This window comes from Mytilus galloprovincialis, chromosome 1, assembly GCF_965363235.1.
Source record: "Mytilus galloprovincialis chromosome 1, xbMytGall1.hap1.1, whole genome shotgun sequence".
Taxonomy (NCBI): Eukaryota; Metazoa; Mollusca; class Bivalvia; order Mytilida; family Mytilidae; genus Mytilus; species Mytilus galloprovincialis.
Window position 1 is genome coordinate 52,553,910 of NC_134838.1, and position 24,889 is coordinate 52,578,798.

General features: G+C 31.6%; 1 protein-coding gene across 1 annotated transcript; it reads left to right on the plus strand.

The window, feature by feature from the left end:
* LOC143061329 (uncharacterized) lies at positions 1-24,788 on the plus strand. Its single transcript, XM_076233729.1, has 18 exons — positions 1-170; positions 4,658-4,993; positions 5,793-5,996; positions 6,971-7,549; positions 8,224-8,379; positions 8,868-9,026; positions 10,172-10,294; positions 13,220-13,452; positions 14,029-14,196; positions 16,057-16,191; positions 17,140-17,180; positions 17,499-17,681; positions 18,701-18,888; positions 21,259-21,560; positions 21,785-22,029; positions 22,557-22,781; positions 23,443-23,650; positions 24,726-24,788. The coding sequence occupies exons 2-18, from the start codon at positions 4,678-4,680 to the stop codon at positions 24,786-24,788; spliced, it is 3,528 nt and encodes a 1,175-aa protein (XP_076089844.1). The 5' UTR covers positions 1-170; positions 4,658-4,677.
* The last annotated feature ends 101 nt before the right edge of the window (positions 24,789-24,889 follow it).

The window sequence follows — 24,889 nt, forward strand, 5'->3', positions numbered from 1 at the left end:
AATGAAAAATGTAGTTTCGTTTTAGGATTGAAAAGTTCCAATCTACAGACTACAGAGAGAACATTGTATACCAGACTTGGAAACACGCTTATCAAAGACAACACGCTGCTTTTATATCTATATTTAATAAACAGACGCGGAAGATGTAAACACTTGCTACAAAACTGTTGGTAAGTTCTACTTCAAGCATGAAGTCATAAATAATGATGGACAAATTAACGAGTTGGTTGACCGTTATGGAATAACCGTTTCACAAATGATATCGGATATGTTCTTTACGTCGTAACTACAATCCCCTTCCCTTTCATGAATGTGACCTACCGAATTAGACTATTTACCAGATTTGTTATCACATAAGCAACACGAAGGGTGCTACATGTGGAGCAGGACCCTTATGAAACTGAATTGTTTGACACAAACTTGCAGCAGACTTGCTTTAAGCTTGTGGCAAAGTTTGCAGGCACACAGAAAATAGTGTTTGTGTAACAGCCAGTATGTTCCGTCAGTTACTTCGTTCCGGCGGAACTTTTCAACTAGTTATTTCGTTCCGATGGAACTTTCCAACTAGTTGTTTTATTCTGAGTGCAGTCAAAAAGTTCCGGAAAAAAGTAGCTAGTTTAAAAGTCCCGGGAACAATGTATCTAGTTGAATAGTTCTGGCGGAACAGAACAACTAGTTAATTCGGTCAGAATATTGCCTTCATAACGGAACAAGTTGTAATTCATAGTTATACATTAATCTGAAATTGATATTTTTAAAAGTACCCACATGAGGAGGAACTTTTGGGCTAGTTGATAAGTTCCTTTTGACTTTTGTAATCAGTATCTTGGTTTCCCTTTGAAAGGTTGAGGGGGGATAGGACCTTTATCGGGACTCCGGGATCGGGTGTTTTTAAGCTCGGGATTTCGGGATTGACCCTTTCGGGATCCGGGAATCCTTTTTTTCGGATTTCGGGATGTCAGGATTTGCTTTATTTAAATTCGGGACCTCTGGATTTTGTTTTTTCAAGTCCGGGATTTCGGGATCAAGACCCCTCCTATCCCCCCTCAAGGTTCAAATATAATATGTTACGCTTTAATTAATTTGCATCAATTCTCCAAATGGAACTTTGTGACTGGTTGATAAGTTGCGTTGGAACTTTTCAACTAGTCACTTTGCTCCGGTGGAACTTTAAACCAGAGGAAGAACAAAGTAACTAGTTATTAAGTTCCTGCGGAACTTTTCGGCTAGTTAGTTCTTTCCGCCCGGAACTTTTCAACATCGGAACAAAAGAGCATTTACATTTGCAGATGTTTGCCGCTAGCTGCAAACTTCCAGCAAACATTGCTGCCAGCTTGCGGCAAGTTTGAAGAAACATCAATGTTTGCCGTAAGATTGCCAGAAAGTTTAAAATAATAAAGAATGTTTGCCGCAAGATTGCAAAAAACTTTAACCATTCTATATGTTTGCCCCAAGATTGCAGAAAACTTTGACCATTCTATATGTTTGCCAGAACATTGCAGGAATTACACAATATTGACTGGGCATGCCTAGTTGGCACTTACTGGATGCTAACAATTTGAAATTGTGGCTATGTCATGTTGGTTGTGTTTGGAAATGCATTTCACATATATAAGAGATCAAGGAGGCATTTTGGTTCAATAATATGGGATAATCAGTATGTAATTTTGTAAGTACAAATGATTCATAGAACTTCATGTTTTAATGCCATAATTAATGTTGTCATAATACATAATTAAGTAAGCAACTATATATATACATGTACATGATGTATGTGTTATTGAAAAACTTAAGCCATTATAAGTTTGAATTTGTAACTGATGTACTGCACCATCATGATCATATTTATTAACATGATTAAGATTAAGTTAAATTCTGTAATGCAATTATTACCTAGCTTTAAAGTCTCAATACACATTTGAGATTTTACCTTGTTCATTTTTTAATACAGGTATATATATAATAAAATTAACGGTATCAATTTTCTTGCACCAGATGCGCATTTCGACAATACATGTCTCTTCAGTGATGCTCGTGGCCAAAATATTTGAAATCCAAAGCTTACATAAAAGATGAAGAGCTATAATCCAAAAGGTCCAAAAAGTATAGCCAAATCCGTGAAAGGAATCAGAGCTTTGCATGAGGGAGATACATTCCTTAATTTATAATAATTTCTATCATTTTGTAACAGCAAATTTTAATAACACAAAAAAAATCCGTATTTTCATGCCAGTACCGAAGTACTGGCTACTAGGCTGGTGATACCCTCGGGGACTAATAGTCCACCAGCAGAGGCATCGACCCAGTGATAGTAATAAAATTAACGGTATCAATTTTCTTGCACCAGATGCGCATTTCGACAATACATGTCTCTTCAGTGATGCTCGTGGCCAAAATATTTGAAATCCAAAGCTTATATAAAAGATGAAGATATTATGTCATTTGAGAATGACTCCTGCCCCTTTTTCAAAACTCAAATGCATGTATGTATTTCGTTAAATCTCATGAGTTTGCAAGAATTCTTCCAATGACAGTTAGTATAAAGACAGGAATTGACTTTTTAAAAATGTTGCTGTGTAATTTTTTAAAGAGATAAATTGAATGTGTCTTCACACATGACCTTAGTATATGTGTAGTTCCTGCAAGTTTGCAACAAACAATTGCCGCAAGCTTGCGGCAAATCTAATTTGCATAATTATGTTTGCAGCAAACTTCATTTGCATGGTAAAATGCTTGCGGCAATGTTTGCTGCAAACTTGTGGAAAATGTTTGCCGCAGGCTTTTTTTCGGTAAGGGGATCTGCTTACCCTTCCGGAGCACCTGAGATCACCCCTAGTTTTTTGGTGGGGTTCGTGTTGTTTATTCTTTAGTTTTCTATGTTGTGTCTTGTGTGCTCTTGTTTGTTTGTCTTTTTCATTTTTAGCCATGGCGTTGTCAGTTTGTTTTAGATTTATGAGTTTGACTGTCCCTTTGGTATCTTTCGTCCCTCTTTTAATATGAAATGACTGAATATATTGAAACAGGTGTCGTTGAGTGCAAGTTTTGTTAATCCAAAATCGATTTTACCTATATCCATATAGGTAAATCAATTTTTCCTAAATTAAGTTAAGAGGGGGTGGGGGTCAGTGAAAAAACTATGTGAATTAAGTTTTTTATCCTACATCATTTGTACATTGAATTTTTGATGTTGTCCCTTACGATTACGATATATCTATAATACTAAAATTACGAGGTCCAATTTGTCAGCCGTCATTACGTAAAAACGACGAATCAAAGAATTCAACTTTATATACAACTAATATAGTACAAAGGTGTAGATTAAAAATTACACCACTCCAGGCCCTTTTGTTTCCCACGTAATTAATACTGCCAATAATTAGGAAGTTCCGGGTCGAGTCCGATACCGATACCAATAGTATAATCACCTGTACGTTCCGCATCTGACAGTCGCACCACCAAACGGTGTATTCAGGATTAATATGCTATATAAACGGGTCATATAATCACAGGCCTAGGGTTGACACTACTAAATTGTCAAATTGTTACCTATTGTAGTATTTTAATCCGTAAGACTTTCTAAGATAACAATACGAATACTAAAAATCTGGACTAAAAATGAGTTTCAATTTGTTAGCGGGCATGACGTAAAACAGCGAATCAAAGAATAATATTCAACTTTATCTATAACTAATATAGGACAATGCTGTTGATTAAAAAATACTCCATTCCAGGACCTTTTGTTTTCCAAATAATTAATATTACCAATAATTGATAAGTTCCAGTTCGACGGGTTTAAACAGAAAGATTTGAAAGCAGAGAAAATTGTGTATCTTATAATCGGCATGACTTTATCAGATGACAGTACTAATACTAAGATAAGGCTTGCGCATAGTTATATACTTTAATTCAGTCACGGACCCGCGATATCACGGGTGTGTTCTAGTATATTTAAATATATATACACTATGTATAGACAATGTGTGTATTATGTGTAGAACATGTATTAAATTCCTTTCTCATGTTTCTATTGAACCACAAAATCTATTTTCACTTTCACTTTTATTTTGATTTTTTTGAAAATCCTCACAAGCACAATTAATGCATTCCAACAGAGAACTGCTATATGTATAATGCAGTACCCATGATAATGGGTTGATTTAAATTAAAGTTCATTATGATTAATAGACCTTCAGACCATGCGCACACCTCATGACATCTTGTATCTACAATTTAAATAATTTGTAAACTTTTGTAATAGCCCAGTATTTTCTTATTTAATTATTTTATTTACAACATGTACAAAGCAGTAAGATCAAGACAAAATATATACAGATTGCTGATGAAATAGATTAATTACATTTTTGATACTGCATCACTAAGAATATAAAGGGAGCATACTATTGTGTATTGATTTGTTACAGCTACTTTGGCATCAAAGTGCATTATAGCCCTTGATCTTGAAAACAATATGTTCAGATGTTCAGAGACAAGCTAGTGCCCGTGTCAAAATCGTAAAACATTTCTCCATTTAAATCAGATAAAACTATAGCTAGTAAAAAAAAATTATCTTCCAGCATTTGTATCACAAATTTTACACAAATTATTTTCCATGAAATGATATTCATGCCTATCTTGTTAAATCAGTATTTTTTTTTAGGTGGAAGGTCATCAACTAAAATGAAATGCTCAAGTTTATCCTGTGGAGCTCAGATTCTTACAGGAGCCAGATTCTGCACCGGATGTGGTACTGAAGTACAGACTCCAGTTCCTGTTAAGACAACACTTTGTCCATCTTGTGATAAAATTGTAGTGGAAGGATCCAAATTCTGTCAGAGCTGTGGATGGAAAATTGACCCTGCTCTATTTATTGACAGAGTTTGCTGCGGTACTAAAAAAGATGGACAGAAGTGTAACGCAGTGTTGACTTCTGGAACCAGGTTCTGTCCATCTTGTGGTACACCTCAAGACACATCTAATACACCTGATACAAGTAGTAAGTTGATAATTTCACTGCAAATTTTGGGTAGGACAGGACACCTATTATTACTGTAGTAAATGGCAATGCAATGTTTTGCATGTCAGCTAACCAACAAAGTCATGATATGTCTTGGTAGTTTTCAAACACCTTAAATTTTTCAAATCAGATATAACGTGTATAAACAATATACACATATACTTCTTTTTATAATTTTTTAGGGATGTAAAAGCGTTGATCAACACACATTTTGCTAAAGCCCTTCATATTAGAAATATGTCCACGATCATTTCTTTTACAACCCTATAAATTTAAAAAAAACCATTCAATTCTTACATTTACATTGTTATCCTACACCCATGATCGTGTGTCAACAATAGCACATACAGTCATAGCTTTTGTATTTTATATGAAAATAAAATATGATATTGGATTGCCTCTCAATTGCTGTCAGCCAATCAAATACATTGTAAAGGATTTGTGTGAAAGATACATGTCACATGATTATAATAAGTTGAATAGACTATTAATTTGTTATCACTTTTATATATATATATTCTGAAACAAAAATATAACTTCATAATATGATTTCAGAATTGGTCATCAGTTGAATAGTGATGAGTTGTATCATTTGTGCACATTTTAGATCATTCAAACACCTACTTCCTATTTTCCATCACTTTGAAATATGAGTGAGGATATGTTTAGCAAGATGAGATGTGTATACTTGTTTAATTTAATTAAGTCTCCCTTTCATATTGGGAAAGCTTATTGTTTTTGTTCTATTTTTATTATTATTCTTACTCATTTATTTCAGATAACGATGATTTACCAGGAGATGCACTATTAAAACTAGAATTACAAATTACTCAGCAGAAGATAGAAAGCCTAGATAACACCACCTCTTCAATCAAGGAGGAACATGGCAGTTCAGGATCTAGCAGCCCTGAAATTTGGGAAGCTCCACCAATCCTTTTGGCATGTAACAATACTAAACATGCTAAAACAGAATCTGTAACAGGTAAGTTAAAAAGGTGACAGTTCTACATGAAAAAATGTGACATAACTGCCTTGTAGTGTGATAAAATTAAGTATGGAAATGGGGAATGTGTCAAAGAGACAACAACCCGACCATAGAACAGACAACAGCAGAAGGTCACCAACAGGTCTTCAATGCAACAAGAAATTCCCGCACCCGGACGCGTCCTTCAGCTGGCCCCTAAACAAATATATATACTAGTTCAGTGATTATGAACGCCATACTAAACTCCAAATTGTACACAAGAAACTAAAATTAAAAATAATTCAAGACTAACAAAGGCTAGAGGCTCCTAACTTGGGACAGGCGCAAAAATGTGGCGGGGTTAAACATGTTTATTTTCATTGCCTAACATTTTGGAGTATTGTTTACAGGTGCCATCTGGAATAAAATTTAGGCAGTAAGATCAAGACAAAATACCGGTATACAAATTGCTGATGAAATAGATTAATTGCATTTTTGATACTGCATCAATAAGAATATAAAGGGAGTATACTAGGGATAACTGATGATTTCACTATAAAAAAATAAAATGACATTATTCTTTTTATTGGAAATATATCTTTACAGCATTTTTTTTTTTTTGGTTTGAATATGAAACAATTAGTAAAACTGATTTTACTTCTATAAAACATTGCAATAGTTAACGTCGTTAGGTTGTATAAATGAGTGCCATCAATGATAAATTGATGCAGATGGATATGAAAGTGTGATGTAGTGTTTCATGACTTTTTTGTCTTATTTTTTTGGACTTTCACGTACTCACTATGATATTGACACAAATTAGGCTGTAGGATTACATGGAAAATGTTCAAACAGAAATTAATAGTAAAAAAACATTTACAATAAAAAAACAACATATTGAGGTAGATATAGCAACTCATTTTATTACGATGTAGTTATTACAATAAAAAGTTGTACAACAGATAACCAAACAACTGTTTTCTTTTTTATAGAAATTGTACAGCAGGATGGTAGCCAATTGAATCCTGCTAAGGTTGAATCAGATGTTCCCAGGAGCACCACTGATGAACAAGGTGTGATGACTTTAGAAACTGGTGATGGTTTGGGACTAACAGATCAACAGAGTAATGAACCACAAGGAAGTGAACAAGGGGGTCCATCAGACAACAAAATTCCAGGGCTAACAGATCAACAGACTGTTGAGCCACAAAACAGTAGCCACATTGGTCCAGTAGACAATGATGTGTCAGTGCTGATAGATCAAGCGATTGACAAATCACAAGGTAATGAACTGATTGGACCAGATGGCAAAGACAGTTCTGGACAGATAGTTTCACAGACTTGCGAACCAAAATGGAATGGGAGTTCCAATCAAATAAACAATAAAGGTCCAGGGATGAGAGATCAAGAAAGTGGTGGACCGCAAGGCAATGAAAATGCTGGGCCAGAAGACAAGGCGATCTCAAATATGTCAGATAAAAAAACTGTTGAACTAGATGACAGTGAACATTCTAGTCTAGTGGACAAGGGAGGTCAAGGACTGACAGATCAAAATAGCATTGAATCACAAGGTATGGGTCTGTATGGTCTAATGACAAGGGATAATACTCTGAATGATGAATAGATATATAAATGTAAAATTTTCCAAATTCTTTTTATTCTCTTTAAATATCAAAATGTCAGTAGATTTAAAAAAAAATCATGTTATCAGAGAAGCTATAGGAAATACAATTAGGTGGATATTTGTTTTAAAGTTGCTAATTCAGTTTAAAACAAATATAACTCAAATCTTCCTATCAAGGATGTTACTGAGTACAATGTGCTTAAAAATATTTCTCTCAACACAAGACATGTCTGCAGGATGATTTAAAGTAGCTGATGTTAGTGAGAACACCACAATGTTCTAAGTCAATGTCATTGACCTTGTCAGGTAAGTATAGGAATAAATAGATTCTCTAAGGTCTTTCAACACTAGGAAGTTGCTCGGCTACATTTCATAACAGGACTTTGAATATCCTTTACTTTAGCCATGAATATCCATGTTGTTTTAAAAACCTAAAATAATCTATGTAAAGGAAATATTTAATCAGTAGTATATGAAGTAATTTCTTGTTTTGATATTTTTGACGTGCTGTCAGCTATATTCTCTTCAATTTGTGTTTTATTCCACATATATAAATATACAAATTAAAAACTTAGATCAAATATGTGTTTCTGAAATGTATGTAGAATTTTACTATTTAAGCTGAAAACATTTTGAGTGACAGTAAAAAACAAGCATTGAAAATAGGAGCATCTACAGCAGAAACAGACAATTCAAAAGATTCTTCAGAGAATAAGACAGCAGAGGATATGGATGTTACAGAAACAAAATATGAAACAAATGAACCAATACAAACAGGTAAACTATGCAAAAGTTCAATATCGTAGCAGCTACGTAGCGGCTACGTAGCTGCTATCAATATTTATGTAACAACTAGTCTGTAGCTACACGTTCAATAGTGAAAATCTACGTAGCACTACGTAGCTGCTACGATATTGAACGCAGCCCTGTACCTTGACAATCACAAATTTAGACTAAACTTGAGTTTTTATGCCCCATTTATGGGCATTATATTTTCTGGTCCATGCGTTTGTTTGTAGTCTGTTCATCTGTTCGTCTGTTCAGGCACATGCAGGCATAGGGGATATTTTTTCTCAAAAATCATTTTTGATTTTTCATCTGAAAATTTAATACTTATTAGTAGATGTTTTCAACTTCACAAACAATTAAGAAATTCTTATAGTGTTTACATATATTTAAATTTGCTGCAACATAGTTTTTTTTGGTGCTTAGGCAGCATAAGGTAAACATCAATTAATAATCAATCAATCAATGTAATATTTAAGAATATGACTTGACCAATATGGAGATGAAAATAACAAGTCCTCAGTCTGACCATAGCGACAGTAGCGGTAACCAGAACATAGAAAAGCTAAACAATTCTTCTGCAGAAATGGATAAGAGTATACCTGATGAAAATGATAAACAACAACAAAAAGAGAAAGGTACCTATTCTTTTTCATGAAACATTTCTGAGAGGGTATGAATTACTTTGGTAGTGTAAGAGCTAAATGTATCTTTTCATATGTATCATATCATATCATATCATATATCATTTCACCGCTTCAAAAAAGTTCTCTGCTGACATCACTTGAGTTTTCTTAACCTATCTAGTTTAAAATGAAGAAATAATTGATGCAAGCTATACTTTATTGTAGTTTTAACATGATTAGGCATTATATTTGTGATTATTTTTGCCCGAGCTATATACACATGTTAAAACTACTATGAAGTATAGCTTGCATCAATTATTTCGATTCTGATTAGGACAATTATGGTATTTTCTATATCAAATGTATATAAGTGTAATGCGTTTGTGTAGGCTCTTCCATGAACCTCCTTTTTTGTTTGTAAAGAGGCAAATGGCTGGCACTGTGATTTTTCTGAGGAAGGAGTTTTGAACAGCCAGCATGAACAGTCGTGGTATATGGGTCAAATATGTCAATTTCAGAATGAAACACATTACAGTCATAATAAATGAATTAGTAACAACATGTGCATCAATTTAGAGTTTGGAAGTGTTTTAAGTTAATGAAATATATCAAATGCATGCCAATTTGATAAAATGCATTATTCTGCAGTAGTCAATATACGCATGTGCAAACAAATTTTATTGGATTTAGAGCATGGGTTTATTCACAAAGCCTAAGAAGCACGTCATATTAGAATTGTATTCAACGATTTGTTAATCGTCAAACAAGGATATTTTGAGAGAGAAAAAAGAAGATAAAGTTAACTTTTGAGATGATCTGATGATCATGATGATGTTGCAAATTCCACTTCTGGAAAATTACACCTAAACAGTTTTATATCAACTTTGACTGGACAATATGATAATTTTTATGTTGTAAATTCTAGGTCTGATCAAGGTCATTCATTAGTAATCAGTGAATTGTTTATATGATTTCGATGCAATTTTGTTTTAAGTTTCATTTTAACTGAAACATTTCCTGGTCTTTGCAACATAATATTTTAGCTCTTCTAAGGTAATAACAGATTGATTTTCTTGTATATATTTTTAAAATATTAGACATGAATCTGTTCAACAAAAAAGTTAAACAATATTTTGAAATTCCTCCCTTCCCTACAGAATTTACACAGATAAAGACCAGAGAACCAGATGGGATGCTGAGTTTATCAAATTTACACAGAAGTGGAATTAAAAGAAGTTCTGAACAAGATAGTGCATTTGTAGCAACCAAGAGAAGAAAAGGTTTTCTGTCAACTTTGAAAAGATAATTTATTTGTTCGACTGTCATCGATTTTTTGTTTGTTTTTGTAAAAGTTCATAAGTTCACCAGGGCCTGAATTGTACATGTTGTGAGCTACATCCATCACTTAACATCTGTCATATTCCATTGCTTCTCTTATTTTATGTGATTGGGGTTCCTGAATTAAATTTAAGATATTTTTATGTTCATTGAAAAGATAGTATATCCAGAGATATTTTTTACTGATAAATGTTTGTTTTTTTAGGCATAAATAAATTTGTTAAATCTTCATGGAACATCATGTTATTAAATTGGATAGAACTGTGCAATGATTTACATTAAGTTGTTACGATTTTCAGAAAAGAAAGGAAAAGAAAAAAATTATATAACATATTACATGTATTATAAATCTGAGGATTCTACAGTGAGTTGCTTGTAGGTGTTATGGTAAAATTTTACCTATAGCTCAACCTGTTTTTAAAATTGTCAACACAATAGGGACATTTAAATTGACCAGTTGGTATTGTTAGATTTAAATATACCTTGATTCTACCTGTACAGATTTTTATTCACCTAACCCAAAGTTTCAGCATGCTTTTTTCCTGAAGATTTTCTTACCTAGGATTATTCTATTAAAAATTGATAGGGAAGAAAATAATTTGGTTTTCATTGTTTTAAATCCCTGATATATTTGATTTATCTATTTTTTTACCTAAAATTCTAAATCAGTAAAAGATTAAAATAAATATGTATTACTATGTTTGAAAATTTAAACTGTTTTTACACCAAAATGCTTCTTTAAAAATCGAACCCTTATACATAGTATTGTCCAGCTGCCAGTGAAACAAGAAATAGCTGTTCAGGGTGTTTACAGTTTAAATTTTCAGAGGGATATGTTGTTTTTTTCTTCACATGACCCTTCAAGATTCTCATTTTGGATTATTATTTGCAATGTTTTAAATCTTTTGGTGTCATTGTGCATACAATATTGGATTTATTTTATTTGAATTCACTACTCAGACTTTTTATAGCAATTTTGCTTCTTAAAATGTGATGTGTTTCTTTCAAGATTTTATTGTCATGAAGGACATCAAGGAGGAAATAATTCATTCAAACCGTTTTGTGGGGCTTACATATGATGTTGTACATATAAAATTCGAAATAATTTTGGAGTATACCTTGCTGTGTTTTTTCTTTGAAATCTATTATAATATTAGTGGGACTTTTGTGCATAAAATGCTGCGTTCACTAAAGGAATTCAATTTTTCATACGATGGGATTTAGTTATGTCAAAGATTTAAAGATTTCAAAACTGGAATTCAAGTAGGAGATATAGTGTGAGTTCATCCAACATGTTTCTGTGGCTTTAAATGTGATTTTTGAAATATTCATTATTAATTTTGGGATCTATTACAAATTTAAGATGATTCCCTATTTAAATGGGATCTTGGAAATGAAATAAAATGTTAAAGTAATGCAGTGGATATAGTCTAATCTAGTGATAAAGTGAAAAATAAAAGTAAAATATTCTAAAATATTCCTAACGTGAGGAAATGTTTTTTAAAAGTGAATGTGAAATTGGAAATAGTCATTATAAAATTCTGAATCAAATATTGTTTGATTTGGAAATTATTATAGGAAATGAAATAAAATGTTGAAGTAATGCAGTGGATATAGTCTAATCTAGTGATAAAGTGAAAAATGAAAGTAAAATATTCTAAAATATTCCTAACATGAGGAAATGTTTTAAGTGAATGTGAAATTGGAAATAGTCATTATAAAATTCTGAATCAAATATTGTTTGATTTGGAAATTTATTATAGGAAATGAAATAAAATGTTTTCTGTGGATATATTAAAATCAGGTGATATATAGTAAAAATATAAATAAAATATTACAAAATATAAGTGAGGATAACTATTTGGAATATAGTAATGGAAATGATTCTGAATTATGTATAGATTCTGCACCTGTTAAATTAGGATACCTGTATATATAATTGGAAGTTAATCAGAATTTATACTATGGATTTAGAAAAAAATCTAGTGAAGTAGTGAAAAATGAATAAAATTGGGAATTATTTAAAATCATTGGAATTCTGGATGAGATGTCAAATATTAGTGTAAATAAATTAATGAAATTGTTTATTCAAATATGATTTTGAGGTTTCATTAAAGTGAGTGAAATATTACGACTGGATTATTTAGGGTATTAAACACTGCTAGTAGTGGCTATGCAAACATTTAGATGAAATGTAGTGCATTTTAGGTCATGCAATTTTAAATTACATGTAACTGCAAGAAAATAAAATATATGATATAGTCATTCTTGTTTGGCTTGATCACTCATAAGATTTTGAATGACAGTAAAATAAAAATTTCTCAATAGAATAATCCTAGGTAAAAAAAAGTTCAGCAAAAAAGCATGCTGAAACTTTTGGTTAGGTGAATAAATTTTTTTACAGGTAGCATCAAGGTAGATTTAAATCTAACAATACCAACTGGTCAATTTAAATGTCCCTATTGTGTTGACAATTTTAAAAACAGGTTGAGCTATAGGTAAAATTTTACCATAACACCTACAAGCAACTCACTGTAAAAGTCACTGAAAATGATATAATACTGAAACGAAATAACAGTTCAATATAAAGGATATATATAGAAATAAAACAGAAAACTGAAATTCATGTTAAATATCGGATTTGGACATTTATATAGCTGTATACAGTATACGACAGTGTTTTGATTTAACACTTCATACATATAGCTGTGGCAAATTCCAAACAGATAAACTTAAAAAAAAGCTAAACTTTTTAGATACTATTTATGTTTCATATATATATATACTTATCAGGTGGAATACACCCATTTACAAGTCTCAAATATATATCTTAAATGTGCCAAAAAATTGTCATCTCTTTGTTGTAGATGGAGAGAATAAAGAGAAAGAAGATGAAGTCATTATAATATCAGATAATGAAAAGGTTAAAGGAGATCAGACAGAAACAGAAGATGAAGTTGTTCTAATATCAGACACTGAATCTGTAGCAGGTGGAGAGGACAAAAATAATGAAAACAAAGAAAGATCATCTAAACGTAAAGCTAATGAGGAAGGAGGACAAATAAAAAAGATTAAAGGAGAAAACGACAATTTGGAAAAGGTTTGTTGCATATAACCAACTATTTCCATCCATGCAGATCATCAATGGTTGCAAGTTCTTTATGCTTGCAAATTTGTGACATTTCAAATTTACTCTTGATGTAATGCATAAGTATTTAACATTGCCAACATGCTACTTAAAACAACCTCAGATATTTTTCATTACACTTGCTTTAATATCAGCATGAAAAAGAGAATATATAAAAGAAGATTTGGTATGATTGCCAATGAGACAATCTCCACAAAAATGGACATCAGACTAAATTATGCAAAACATTATTGAACCAAAATTTAAAAAAAACCATACAAAACTTAGAAATGCTGGAGGTTTCTGACTTGGAAAAGGCACAGAAATGTGGCAGGGTTAAACATATTTTGTTAGATCTCAAGCCTGCATACAAAGCCGTAGAAAATTCTTATACTTGTACCCAAGAAATCCATGAAAATTGGTATTGTGCAAATAATAATGGTAAAGTGTTTTACTCTAAGCACTTCAGCTTCATCCACCAATAAAAACTGACCACTTAGAAACCAATGATTTAAAAACATTGAATTCAGTAATGCTTTTCTTTAACAGACTGCTCAAAGTGATGCTGAAAAATATGGAATTCAAGAATCAGGAAGCAGTGTTGACCCACCTCAAGATAATTCCAGTACAACATCTGAAGTAGAAAGCACAAAGAAAGGACAAAAAGTTACTACAGATACTATGAATAATACAAATGCAGAGAGTAGCAAAAGTGATGTATGCATAAACCATGACGTTTTAATATCTAAATTCAAGAGAAAATTCAAACAATGGGTTTGATCAGGAAAAGCTGCAATTTTTGATTTGCTTGTTTATGGTTTTTTATTCGAAAGACTTGAATCTGTAGGTTGTAAAAAAAATATGTATAGAAGAATTACGTCAGCTTCATTGTTTACAATATTTGTGTTCTCCATTTTTGTCATCATTCTTTAAATCACAAAAACCAAATATTTTTTCTTAACATATACAATGCAAGTTTTGTAATAATGAGCATAACATATGGAAATAAATGGTCTACACATAGCTACACAGATACATTTTTTAATCTTTTACTGATAAAAGAACTTCAACTATTTTGCAGTTGTAGATATACAGTCTGGTGGTAATGTTTGTCAAACATTCATTGAATCTGGAAGAAGCTTTTTAATCAAAGGAAAAATTGGTTATTGATTTGGGGATGTACTACGAGTGTAAATCTTCATGGATTATTATGAAACTTGGATAATAGGCAATCTTCAAGATCAGGAAATATCATATGAAGAACAAAATTTGATGTTTAAAAAGAAATTGTGTATTTGACTGATAAATGGACTTGCTTAATTCAGTCAACATTACACTTTTACACTGACAGTTTCATTCACGAATCCACAGAACCCTTTACAATAGTTTTATTGATTTTGATTCACATTTAGTACATGTGTTACAGTTCAGAAAAATTGTCTGTAGTTTTTGTCGAGCCTGCAACTTTTGTTGCAGAAAGCTCGACATAGGGATAGTGATCCGGCGGCGGCGGCGGAGTTAGCTAACTTCTTAAAAGGTTTATATTTTAGAAGGTGAAAGATCTGGATGCTTCATACTTTGTATATAGATGCCTCATGTTACGAAGTTTCCGTCAGTCACATGTCCAATGTCCTTGACCTCATTTTCATGGTTCAGTGACCACTTGAAAAAAAAAAATCAGAATTTTTGTAATGTTGAATTCTCTCTTATTATAAGTAATAGGATAACTATATTTGGTATGTGCATACCTTGCAAGGTCCTCATGCCCGTCAGACAGTTTTGGTGGTCATGTCCATATCTCATATACTATAAGCAATAGGGCTAGTATATTTGGTGTATGGAAGGACTGGAAGGTGTACATGTCCAACTGGCAGGTGTCATCTGACCTTGACCTCATTTTCATGGTTCAGTGGTTATAGTTAAGTTTTTGTGTTTTGGTCTGTTTTTCTCATACTTTATGCAATAGGTCTACTATATTTGTTGTATGGAATGATTGTAAGGTGTACATGTCTAGCGGGCAGATGTCATCTGACCTTGACCTCATTTTCATGGTTCAGTGGTCAAAGTTAAGTTTTTAAGTTTTGGTCTTTTTATCTAATATTATATGCCAAAAGTCAACTATATTTGGTGTATGGAAATATATTATGATCTATATGTCAGTCCCACAGGTTTTATTTGACCATGACCTCAATTGCACGGTTCATTGCACAGTGTTAAGTTTTTGTGTTTTGGTCTATTTATAGGTCAACTATATTTGTTGTATGGAAGCTTTGTTAGCTGTACATGTCTGCCTGGCATGGTTCATCTGACCTTGACCTCATTTTCATGGTTCATTGGTCTTTGTTTAGCTATCTTGGTTAATGTTAAGTTTATGTGACAGTTGTAATAAAGCTTTATACCTAGGACTATCAACATAATATCAATGATTAGTAAAGAAGGGAGACATTTCAGTGTGTGCACTCTTGTTTTTATATGTACAATACCCTAATTATATGTTTACATTTGATCTCATATCCACTCTTGTTTCAGAATATCTAGCATAAATTTAGCATTTTATTTCCTTGTTTATCTTTGAAGATTTCTGAAAAGGAGAAAAGGGAGATTGCAAGTTCAGAAAATAAGCCAGGAGATAGTGAAAATTCAAAAAGAATAACAAGAGCAACTACAAAAGCAATGAAAGAAAAGGAAAATAAAGCAGGAAACAAAGAACAGGTACATTAAATATTTGTAATTTTACTGAATAATTGTAAGTCCAGGGTTCTAAAAAATATTTCAAAAGGACAAAATTTATAGAACAAAGTGCTAAAAACAAATACTTTTGTTACATTCTCTCAGAACTGTGAAACAGAATGACTTCATGTTTGGTAACCGTTACTTGACTGTGATAAGTTTTCAGGTACTTATAATGGTCTCATCTGTTTACAGCTTACTTGCTGTTTGCCAATACTTTGAATTTTAGATATTGAATGATATTATCATTAGCCCTTTCGTCATATTTTATCTGCATCTTGACAATTATGACTTGTAATGACTTTGCTTACTTTCTTCTATCATATAAGTTGAATTATGAGGAATAGAGTGCTGAATATGATAAGGCCTGCAATGCTTTTCATTGTGAATATATAAAAAAGGAGATGTGGTATGATTGCCAATGAGACAACTATCCACCAAAGTTCAAATTTAGTGGATGTAAGCAATTATATATATGCAACTGTACATTCTTTAACACTGAGAAAACCCCATACTATATGGTTGGTTAAAAGGCCCACGATATGAAAAATCTGAATCTATTCAAATTGATTAAAATTAACTGATGAAGACCATCATTCCCTGACAATTCATTATTAGATGTTGGATACAATTTTTCATGGATTTCCATGGTTTAGATGAACCATAAATTTAAATGTTCGACAAAGTACAAATTTTTGTCAAAACACCTAATAAAATATTCACTAAAGTACAATTTTCCTAAATCCCCCAAAATGGTAACCAAGAAAATAAATGAATCCACAGTAAACAATGAACAGTATATATGTGAGCAGTTCAGCCTATATGAATCCATAGTTTCAACAGTTTAAAAATAAGCAGACCAAGATATCCATCTCTGAATGATTTAGTATTTTATATGTTTAATTATTATGTGTTGATTATTTTTTCTAGGAGAGTGAGAAAAGAGCTCAAAAGAATGGAACAGATGCAAGGTAAAAAAATGAATAAACCAACAAAATTAAATTCATGATTTAAGGAAAATTTTATTCCAAGATACTACCTCTTGTAAATTTTGAGCATTTTCCTGAAGTAAAATGTAAAGCTTTGTAGTGAATTCCATTATGACCATGACAAAGTCAATGATTAATGGAAAAAATCTAAAGATTTCCAATCGAAAGTAAATAACTGATAAAAGTTTTTTTTAAATTCCTTTTATAGCAATTTCAAATGTAAATAAAATAAAATTAAAATTCCTTCTTTATTTTATTAATTGAAAGATCCCAAGGTTTACATATTTTTTCATTTGATAGGTCTGCAGAAAGCCAACATAAGAAAGGACTAGGAAAAGCAACAAATTCTTCAACTTTTGATGTTTTCTTTCATGCAATAATTCATTCATCAATTTATGATGATAGCTGTACTGCGTATATAAGATTTTCCTTAGATAGGCTTGGTGGATGGACTAGCACTAAACATGAATTGTTTCCAGTTAAGTAAGTATAATATGATAGGATATGAATACAGTTACATACAGAAAACAATGAATATTAAATGAAAAGATGGTACAACAAATTAATTGGTTAGATATAATATGTAGATTCTATATTGGTGAACATTGCTTTTTAAAGTTAGAAATTTTCAAAGATTTTGTATAGATAAATATTGTTTTCATAAGGTTTAATAAAGTTGAAGAATATGTGCATGTTCCTCTAATAAATTAGTAGAAAATCGTAAGTGTGTTTATCAGAATTGATAAAGCTTGATATTGTATAAGAGAAATTTAATCAATATGTGCATTATCAAATTTTATCAAATTGGTCACAACTATACCATACACAACAATGGAGAAATATATAAAAGCAATACACCACGGGGGGGTTACTTCCTATTATTGGGTATACGGGGATGTGCCAAAAATATGGGTAATAATTTTGCGAGATTTTATATAAAAATCCTTTTTAATGACATCCTATATATTAAAATGCATTTACGTTTGATAACTGTATATTGATTTGGGTATGATCTACATATCATAAATAAATATGCTATTGAGAATCTTACATTATTAATGGTCAATTATTATATTAAATTAAATCAATTCATTTGAAAGTTCACCTTTCAAATAAGTTCCCAAATGAACCCGGGAAATTTGTCTCCTGATTTGATCTTCAATAAACGATGTCAATTCATATATAAAAAATTAAGGGTAGCTGGTATATTTATGAATTATGAGTGATGATGAGTTAGTGCTTATATAGCATGGGTCATATTTTAAATATTGTATATAAGTATAGGTCATTCTTTCTTAAATATTTATATAACTATAGGTACTGAATTTCAGTGAATGTTATATTAAAATGGGTACGTTTTTTAGGCAAATATGGCACACCCCTACCAAAAAAATTATATAGCTAAATAAAAACCCTGGAAATACATACTGTTGAATTGTATCTTAAAGTAGATTACAGGTTTTCTCTCATGTCATATAAACTATTCTAATTTTTAATTTCAGGAAACTTTCAAATGGAAGTTATGAAGTTGAAAGATTAATACAAATTCCAAGGGATTATTTGTTAAACTCAATTGAGTACAGTTACTTTGTAGTTTCTGGGAACACGACCATGATGGAGTACATTTATAACACCACTGACAATATAAGATCTCTATATGTAAAACCAGATGATCTAAAAAATACTGATGGTAAATTTATTAGTCGTGTTATAATAGATAACGGAAAAGATATATTGTGTGGATTCTACAAGTCATTAAAATTCCCAAGATATGTTTTTAAAGTATAAATACAAATATGAATACAATACTCATATGAGCATGTGTTTACAAGACTCAACACCTAATTTTAAGATGCAAAATGATTTATGCCAAAATAAATGATGTAAGCCTTTATCAGTCATATTCAAACAATTTTACAAGTAATAAGTTAAAAAATATGATTATTTCCAGCTATTTGATAATTGTATTTCATGATAAACTTGAAACTTCCTGTTTGTTTATATTTTCAACTCTCAAAAGTGGTTAAAAAGCTCTTATAGGTGACTATGCGATATTGGTTTTGCTCATTGTTGAAGGCCGTACCAGGACCTATAGTTGTTAATTTCTGTGTCATTTGGTATCGTATAGAGAGTTGTCTCCATGGCTCCCAAAATGGTCATATATTCAGAAGATTTACATTTTTACTGGACATTGTCTGGCTGTTATAAGCATGAACCGGTCATCTACTTTGTAGTGTCCAAGGATTTCTTAAGAGACAGTCATTTTAACATAATAATGTTTTTGACCCAACCTTTTGCTTTAAACAGCCCCACATATCTAAAATTGACATGATGATTAATCTGACATGATGATAAATTTCTTCAAAAATGCTAAAATTATTATTGAAACCCTTATCTAAAACTCATTTCGAATATTTTTTGGAAGAAATAATGTGGAAGAGCTTCTCACACTCTGTTGTGCTTTGAAAACGTACACAGATTTTTATGTATTCATCTCTGGTCCATGTTTTACCGTTGTCAAGTCAACATTCGGTATTAGGTTTTGCTTTAAAAACGAAAGTAAAGCTTTTGAAAACTTTATTTTTCACAAATAAAGAGTCTAAGGCAGATATTAGTATACTGATGTTGCACATTTCAAATGATGCACTGCCAATTTCACAGTTTACGTCAGAACATCAAATTATATCATAGTATAGTTAAGTATCATTTTTATACGACAGCAACAAATTTGCGGTTGTATATTGGTGTCACATCGTCATCGTCGTCAGTTTCGTCCAAAGACAGATGGTTTCCGGATAATAACTTCAGTATAAGTAAACAGAAATCAATAATATTTTAAGGCAATGATCATTATCACAAAAGGAAGCTTGGGATTGATTTTTGGGGTTATGGTCCCTAAGGTTTAGGAATTAGGGGCCCAAAGGGCCAAAAAATAGCATTTATCTAGTGTCAGAACAATAAGTTGTGTATAAGTATTTCAATTGTTCTGAAATTGTACCACAATGTTTAATACAATAAGAAGAAGGTTGAGATATATTTTAAATGTTATGGGGCAAACAGTCTAGGAATAAAGGACCAAAACAAGCATTTTTGTAGTTTCAAGTAAATAAATTGGAGTTATCTTTCTTTGTCCAGAATGGTTTGTTGAATCACATAAAACCAATGCTTTATATTATAATCTTCTTTGAAAATTGGAGTTATCTTTCTTTGTCCAGAATAGAAGTTGAATCAACTTAAATCAATGCTATATACAATATAATGCTTATTACCTCTAAACTCAGTTTAAGTTAAATTTTTGGCAGCTTCACTTTTTCAGTTCTTGAGTTATGTCCCCTTATAACGTTATAAGGTAGCAGGGGTATTTCTGTGTCCTTTTGGACATTCCCCATTTATTTTTTTAGAAGTTACTATTAATTAATACATTGTAGTAGTTTTAACCATGACTGTATGACATTTTATATTTTAATATTTCATGATGTATTTAAATGAGTAGTTCATTATTGTTGCAAACTACATTAGAAATTTGAATTGAGATCATTTTTGGAATAAGGGAAAGGGGGAAGTGAAAAAAAAATTGAGGTGGGGTTTTCTTCAAATGTTTTTTCTTTGAGAGGATTAATATTCAATAGTAAATTGCTTAAAAGGCAAAAAAAAATTTCAAGTTCATTAGACCGCATTCATTCTGTGTCAGAAACTTACTGTGTCAACTATTTAATCACAATCCAAATTCAGAGCTGTATCCAGCTTGAATGTTGAGTCCATACTTGCCCTAACCGTTCAGGGTTTGACCTCTGCGGTCGTATAAAGCTGCACCCTGCGGAGCATCTGTTTTTTTATTGTCAACCATTGGGATGGCCAACTGATTACCATATTTTGTTACTTAGTATTAAAGGATTAAACTTGGTATCAGATATAAAATGACTGGCTGGCTCAAATATGTTTTGGCAATCTTACAACGTCTTCTTACATTCTTTTTTAATATTAATTGCTGAAAGACCTGGAAAGATAAATTCACAAAGTCTACCTTTTAGATGTTTATCCTGAAATTTTTATCTTTTAGGTAGATTACATAAATATGATGGTGTTGTAAGAGGACAAGAAGTCAAGGAAGGAATGACTAATATTTTTTTGCGTTATACTGGGTGGGAAGGAAAACAGTACAGAAAAGAACTTTATGAAGATGCTCGCCAGTCAATTGATGTTTTTTTGCCTGAATGGCAGTCCACCAAAGGTTCAGCATCTGGATGTTGTGGTGAAGCAATGCTAATGCAAATAAGATTGGTTCATCAAAGTCTAGAAATAATTTACTGCAATCTCATGAAAGCTGTTTGGCAAAAGAATTTAATGCAGTTATTCAGAGAAGTAGGTTTAAATTTTGATTTTTCAGTGAGTATTATATACAAATGTAGATCTAGAAAGACTCATTGGGTTTAAGCAAACTTCAAATGGCTTTGCATAGAGCATTGATAATGTTAAGTTGATACTTTTAGAAATCCTTCCTATTACAGACTTTAAACATGAAATTATTGAGAAGTAAAACAGGCAGGACATATCAGTATGCACACTCTTGTTCTAATTTATTGCAGGCTCTAACAAAAAGTTGGGAACCATTATGGCAGGAATTTATAGACAAGAAAGAATTTTGCAAAGAAGACAAACAGAAAATTTTACAAAATGCAATAGCTGTTGCATATTTGTTCAGAGAATATGACATTTATGTAAGTTTTGATGAAGGAAGTGCACTTTGTCAAGCTTTACTGCCTGAATATGAAAAAGATGGAAAACAGTTTGAGATTGAACATTTGAAAGAAGAGATGCCTCAAACATTTCAGTGAGTTTTTTTACTTAAGAAAAAATAATACTTTAGAAACTAAAAAGAGAGTTTAAGCTTTGTGAATATCAATCTTAAAACATTAAATTAAATGTTTCCCAAAGAATCAAATCTCTGGCATGCTGATTAATCTGCTGAATATGCAAAAATATATAAGGTACTTAGGTTGTTCGAGTCATTTTCTTTTCAATCCTCATCATAATAGGGTTCGACAACAAGCCTGATCAAAGTAACAAAAAATAGCTAGATTATAAGCAGCTCAGTAAATAAATTGTCATCTTTAAAGTCTGCTTGCATGAAAATGAAAATAAAAAAATGATAAATTTTTAAGGGAAACAACAAACAAAAGAGTATGAATTGTCATTTCTGTCACTCATAAATTTAGAAGTTTTGTGTTCATCTAATAATAGGTACAGCTACAAAACAACTCAGTTTATGACAATAGACTTGTACAAATTTTGATGGGATCATGCCAAATCTGTGAAAATATTTAGGTGAGATTATTTTTTGTTTTCTCTTTCTTTCAGCTTGATACCAAAAGTAATTGTGAACTTTATAGGTGCTCTTATCAATATTTTGAATCCAAGTTGGTTGTATTGTATGCCGCTGATTCACTTTATGTACAACCAATCTGGAGACAAAACAAATGACAGTGTAGAGCATGATTCTGTTAAACCTGTGTGGTGGGGAATTGCATATCAAGACCATTATTGGTTTGATCTTAAAAAGTTTAAACAGAAACACATTCAAGAGTAAGTATATAGATATAGGAAGATGTGGTATGAGTGTAAATGAGACAACTGTCCTTCCAAGTCATAATTTATATAAGTAAGCCATCATAGGTCAAAGTACGGTCTTCAACATGGAGCCTTGGCTTGCACTGAACAGCAAGCTATAAAGGGCCCCAAAAAATTTCTAGTGTTAAACCATTCAAACGGGAAAACCATCGGTTTAATCTATATAAAAACGAGAATCGAGAAACACTTATGAACCACATCAAGAAAGGACAACTACTGAACATCAGATTCCTGTCCCAACGTTTTAATGGTACCAAACCTTCACCCTTATCTAAACCAATAGTGTAACATCGCAACATAGAAAGACAAACTATAAATATCAATTGGAATGGTGTAACTCAAAAGACGTAGTAACACAAATGAACATAAAAATACATATGTTTGTATTAAGCAAGACTGTCAGTGGATCATTTCATCATCAAGTCAACTGTTTTTTAAATGAGGATTTTTGCCAATTTTTTGTGTCTTTGCATGAAAACTACAATAGATAGATTAAACTTGCATGATCATTCAGTCAGTCTTTCTATCTTTCCATCCTTCAGTCTGGCAAATTACTTTTTTTCTCATATTTGCATAGTCTCCATAGATTTATATTTAAATATGAAATTTCTTTCAGGCAATATTTACATGATGTTATTGAAAAGTTGACACCACACTTTAAAATGGACTACCTTTTACCGAGGACACTCATGTCTTGTATAGCACTTGAACAACTACCTCTTGTAGCCAAATCTAAATGGATTTCACCAGATATTGTATTGGCTTCATTATGCTTTTATGTGAGAGATGAAAAACACATCACAAAAAATGACCTGAAGGAAACGGTGAGTTAATAGATTATTGCTAGAAATCAGAAACGTTTTCCCCTAACCCTCTTGTTAATGAAGGGTAATAATAATTTGCTAATTATCTCAATAATTGTACCCCCAGAAAGGTTGAAGTGAGCAAAGCTCAACATTTTATTTTTTTCTGTATATCAGATTATTTGGCATGTGTGTTTACTTTTCGCTTTGTTTAGGGAAGTTTGATATTCGAAGATTTATTACTGTTTAAATGTGTTATACATTAAAACAGACATACACCAGCGAAACAAATTATATTGTTAGTCATTGAGCTCACCCAGATGTACCAATAGATTAAAATATATGTTTTTATAATAGGTAATCATACATAAAATTGAGAATGGAAATGGGGAATGTGCCAAAGAGACAACAACCCGACCATAGAAAAAAAAAACAGCAGAAGGTCACCAACAGGTCTTCAATGTTGTGAGAAATTCCCGCACCCGGAAGCGTCCTTCAGCTGGCTTCACAAGTGTTACAGTAGTTGTTGATCTATTGATTGTTGTCAAAACTGTAACAACTGGCATATAATATAAAAGCAAAGAAAAAATAAATACTGTAAACCAAATTATTTTCGTGGATAACTTATTTTGTGTTTTACCCTTTCTAGTCCACTTCGCACAAATTTTATTTCGAATTTTGTTAATTTACCTGATGTAGTTTAATAATGAAAGATCTAAGCTTTACATATTAACAACGATTTATATTCACTTTATTTGTCTAGTTGCAAAAAAATACATCGCTTGGGAAAATAAGTTGGTTTACAGTAAATGGCATTTACATGGATATTTCCAGGCATAAGCTTCATATAGAACTGTTATAACCTTAGCCAAATTATCAAAACTTTCTAGCATGTAGCAATGTATATTTTGATGCTTCATATTGTAATAAAATAATGATGTAAAACTAAGGCTGTATAACCGGACAATCTTAAAACAATGTAAATTTGAAATTTTGTTTATGAATTCATGAAAACAAATGAATGTACGTACAATGTATATATAAAATTTTGAGATTTTCATAGGAAAAGAATTAACATTGACATCTTATTTTCTAGGCACTTATAGATTGTCTGACTATTGTTCTGGGAAAGTTCAATGAAGAGAACCTTGACAAGTAAGATCTCATGAGAAAGAGCTGCATTATGGTTATTAAAAGGTTTCAAATAGGATAACAGTCAATTTGGAAATTCAAGTGCAAAGTTATAAAGGAATATGAGGA

What these genes read in the sequence shown, in the direction of transcription:
- LOC143061329 (XM_076233729.1), top strand. Translation starts at nt 4,678, where the DNA reads ATGAAATGCTCAAGTTTATCCTGTGGAGCTCAGATTCTTACAGGAGCC. An exon ending in GAGATGCCTCAAACATTTCA is followed by an intron (nt 22,030 to 22,556) that starts GTGAGTTTTTTT and finishes TCTTTCTTTCAG; the next exon opens with CTTGATACCAAAAGTAATTG. An exon ending in AAAATGACCTGAAGGAAACG is followed by an intron (nt 23,651 to 24,725) that starts GTGAGTTAATAG and finishes CTTATTTTCTAG; the next exon opens with GCACTTATAGATTGTCTGAC.